Source organism: Hyla sarda, chromosome 6, assembly GCF_029499605.1.
Source record: "Hyla sarda isolate aHylSar1 chromosome 6, aHylSar1.hap1, whole genome shotgun sequence".
Classification (NCBI taxonomy): domain Eukaryota; kingdom Metazoa; phylum Chordata; class Amphibia; order Anura; family Hylidae; genus Hyla; species Hyla sarda.
Genome location: NC_079194.1, coordinates 277,140,310 through 277,144,257, shown reverse-complemented (window position 1 = coordinate 277,144,257; position 3,948 = coordinate 277,140,310). Strand labels below are relative to the sequence as shown.

The window sequence follows — 3,948 nt, the reverse complement described above, 5'->3', positions numbered from 1 at the left end:
CCCGCAGTAATCGCCGCATGTCGGCTATTAACGCTGGCCCGCAGCTACAAGAATCAGCTGGGGGCCGGCTGGTATGACGTGGGCTCGAGTTGGGAGCCTGTGTCATACCCCTTTAACGGCACATGGACAAGCATAGACGTCCATGGTGAAACGTTTGTAGGGATGCTGGCTCGCTGTGATGTAATGTCACTGAGGGTCTCTTGCTTGGTCCGCTGGTCGTTCATGTGGGGAATTTGATGTGGGTCTTCAGTAGCAGTCACCAAAGTAAAGTGTGCTATGATACTTGTAGTTTTGACCATATTCACTTTTTGTGTAACGTTTTCTTGTCTTTCTCTACAACCCAGCTGACCCAGGAAACAATTTATTTATTCAACACCTGTGGTGCTTTTTGATTATCTTGCTGTCTCATTCTATACTGATTAATATTGTTTTTTGTACTACCAATGTGGTACTAATGTGCAAGTAGTGCTAGTAGTGCCTTAACTTTCTTGGTATGTTTGAGACTACCGTGTTTCTCCGAAAATTAGACCGGGTCTTATATTAATTTTAGTCACGAAAAAGGGTAGGGCTTATTTATTTACGGTATGTACATTGAACATCATACCATACATTGCCCCCCAAGGCCCCCCCCCGCCGGTTTATCAGCCCAGAGCTGCACCCCACATCGGGGGACTAATCATATGTCACCGGTGAGCACAGCTTCTTCCCCCCTGCCAATAGTTATCAGCCGCTGTGCTGTACTTTGTATTCCCCGGCTGCAAATATTAAAAAACAAACTTTAACTTACCTTCTTCCTCCGTTACCCCGTTGCTAAGGAACCGGCCTCATGGTCCCTCCACTGTTCTTGCTGCTTCCTGGGGATGGGAACATCACAGAGCCTTCAGCCTATCACCGGCCACAGCAATGTCCCGCCTCTGCCGATGATAGGCCGAGCCCACTTTCATGTAAGAAGCCGGCCGCGGAGAACAGTGACGCCGGTTCCTTAGCAACGCTTAGCAACGGAGGAACGGAGGACGAAGGTAAGTTAAAGTTTGTTTTTAAATATTTGCATTGGCACTGCCTAGGTCTTATTTTCGGGGTAGGGCTTATATTGCAGCCCACCCCGATAATCCAGCTAGGGCTTATTTTCAGGGTAGGGTGTATTTTCAGGGAAACAGGGTATTAGCCATATTTCACTCCTTTGCAGCAGCCAGGTGTAGTCTGTTGCTATTCCTTTTTAACAGTTTTTTTTGTGATATCCTAATAAAGCTTTGATTATTCAATTATTAGCGTGCCTGCTGTGACTTGTAGGTATTTATGGTTGTGATTAAGCTCTGATGTTTTGGTTAGTATATGTACATGGGTAATCTTTTGCTTTAACTAAGTAAAACAAAATAGTTTTTTTTCTTATAATGTAACAGGATAAATAAAGTAATAGGAAACTAAAAGTTTTTATTTGACATTAAAGTTTATTAACCATAGTAAGTATTTAGTTAGCAGCAACGGTCTGGTCCAGCCAGGATCTAAGGACTGTAACTCTAGCATAAACTCCAGGAGAAGATGTAGCGCAAGTAGAACTTCCCCAGGATACAATACCAGCCAAGGTCCAAGCTCCATTTCTCTGGCACACAAGAGGTCCACCAGAGTCACCCTGAAAATTAGAGTTAATAAAATAAGTATATAACTAAGTAAATATGTGTATAAATAAAAATGCAAGAAAGATTGAATTCTATCGCCTTTTATACTTACATAATGGGTTCTACTAATGGACTTAGTACACAGAGTAGTCAGATTCAATAGCTACATTGAACATACACACAGGCATGGGAGACCCAAATATGTTAAGACTCAGAGATCCTCCTCTGATACTGACCCATACATATTACATGTTTATTGCAAATAAACTGATACTGTTGCTCTAGGATTCAGGAAGGCAACAAAAATACATCTCAAATGTTATTGTTGTCTATTACATTTGTGGCTATAGCTGTAATATTTACAAATAAGTGACTAAAGTAAATATTAGACAGGACATGACTAGAGATATGTAATTTCATACCATGCAGGAGGAAGCTCCAGATGCTCCAGCGCAGATCATGGTGTTCTGGATCTTGGTTCCCCAGTATCTCTGACATTCGGTATTGCTCAGAAGAGGCAGAGACACCTGCTGCAGTTTGCTTGGGGTTGTTTGTGCTAAGAGTTAAAACAACATTTAAGCACTAGATACATATCTTTTCCAGAATTATGGAGATCATAGTGAGATTGTGTTATGCCTCGCTACATTAGGTTGCAAGTTGTGCCAAATAAGGGTCTACATAGACCTGCAGGATAACATTTGTAACATCTGTATTGTCAAGCATTTACTTACTTGCAGCATTGACGTAGCCCCATCCGGTGGTAACACATCTCTCTCCTCCATTGAATACATCAGCACTAGCAGCGATGCACACAGGAGCCACACGGTTATTGAAAGAAGCGGCGCTGCTGAGCTTCAGAAGAGTGATGTCATTGGCAGTGGTGAAGGAGCTGTAGCTGGGGTGTCTGAAGACCTGTCAAATAATATGCCATAAAATCACTTCTTATAAAATGAGGCAAAATAAACACATTTAAAGAACATATTTCTACATTTTCTGCTTACCCTGGAAATGGTCTTGGTCTGAATAGGCTCAGCACTGGAGGAACGGTCATATTCACCCAGAATGACACGGTGGGAGGTTCTGTTTATAAAGATGAACAAATATTTTAGCATCTTCAATAAGTTTTCTTGTGTAATAGGACATTCATGAGATCTCCAGTTCTCCAATGTCAAACACACTTGATAATAGCAATATTAGTCACAATATTGAAGTATGGACAATAGACAGTGTTATATTGATTCCTTGCTATACTATTAACTAAGGTATACATGACTTACGTGACACCACAGTGAGCAGCAGTGACGACCCAGAGACTGTTGATCAGAGAACCGCCGCAGAAGTGGAATCCAGTGTTGTCCTATAGATATGTAATCAAATCAATAGAAAGAACATAAAGCTTTTACATTAACATATACTATTTCAGAATTCCCAATATACAAGGACATATATAAAAGTTTCCTCAATTGATGTTTAATGAGAAATAAATCATCAGTTCTACATTCTAAGGGCAGTTAAAGCGAAATCCAGCCCAACCTGCAGCCATCATGTTATAGAGCAGGAGGAGCTGAGCAGGTTGATACAGTTTTGTAGTAAAATTCCAAGATATCTTGTGCATATAAAGAGATTAGGACAGGTCACTTGACTACATGGCCAAAAAGGGCAGAATTTAAATGAATAAATGACAAGTTATTGTAGAACTGTTCTCATTAAACCATCAATCTGCTCAGCTCCTCCTGCTCTATAACATGGGCATAAGTGCTGAGTATGGAGAGTGGCAAGAATGTATTACCATGTATCAAGTTAATACAGTACATGTTCATTCTCTACAACACTTTAATAAGGTAAAAACAAGTAAATTGGATAGGATATGAAATCAGTACCTGCAGAGACACCTGCCATGGCCATGAACCAGAAACTGCATTCTCACCATTCACAACCCTGGCATAACCAGAAACGATTGGCTTGATGCTTGGCACACCGCAGCCTGAGGAATGAGTAAATAATAAATATCAATTTAATGAACTAGTAATCTCCATAAAAGACTGTAATAAAGCTATGACGCTACTTACCATAGCTACCCCCTAATAGGGCAAGGCAGGACAGAAGCCACAGAAATGCCATAGTGATAAGTGGAGCATACAGAGGGTTTGTGCTGCTTATATATCCTCAACTAACCATGTAAAAATAGAGCTTTACATGCAATAGAAGCATCAGAGCTGTTATCAGACAACCTTGAATTAATATAGAAAATTTAGGTAGATGTGGACAAAACTATGCGTGGGCGAAACAGGTGTTGTATGTTTCCTCAACGCAAGAAAAAAATTACCCTTTT

The 3,948-nt window shown here is 40.7% G+C and overlaps 1 protein-coding gene across 1 annotated transcript; it reads right to left on the bottom strand.

The window, feature by feature from the left end:
• Positions 1 to 1,468: 1,468 nt before the first annotated feature.
• Positions 1,469 to 3,737, bottom strand: LOC130277765 (chymotrypsinogen A-like). Its single transcript, XM_056528514.1, has 7 exons — positions 3,686 to 3,737; positions 3,497 to 3,600; positions 2,894 to 2,973; positions 2,618 to 2,696; positions 2,348 to 2,528; positions 2,039 to 2,172; positions 1,469 to 1,630 (listed from the first exon to the last, which is right to left on the bottom strand). Exons 1-7 carry the CDS (start codon positions 3,735 to 3,737, stop codon positions 1,469 to 1,471), a joined length of 792 nt encoding a protein of 263 aa, XP_056384489.1.
• Between the last annotated feature and the right edge of the window lie 211 nt (positions 3,738 to 3,948).

Excerpts from the sequence above, each read along its gene's own strand:
- LOC130277765 (XM_056528514.1), bottom strand. The coding sequence starts at position 3,737 with ATGGCATTTCTGTGGCTTCTGTCCTGCCTTGCCCTATTAGGGGGTAGC. Across the intron at positions 2,697-2,893 it reads GCTGCTCACTGTGGTGTCAC|AACCTCCCACCGTGTCATTC; the intron begins GTAAGTCATGTA and ends CTTTATAAACAG. Across the intron at positions 2,529-2,617 it reads AGACCAAGACCATTTCCAGG|GTCTTCAGACACCCCAGCTA; the intron begins GTAAGCAGAAAA and ends ATTATTTGACAG.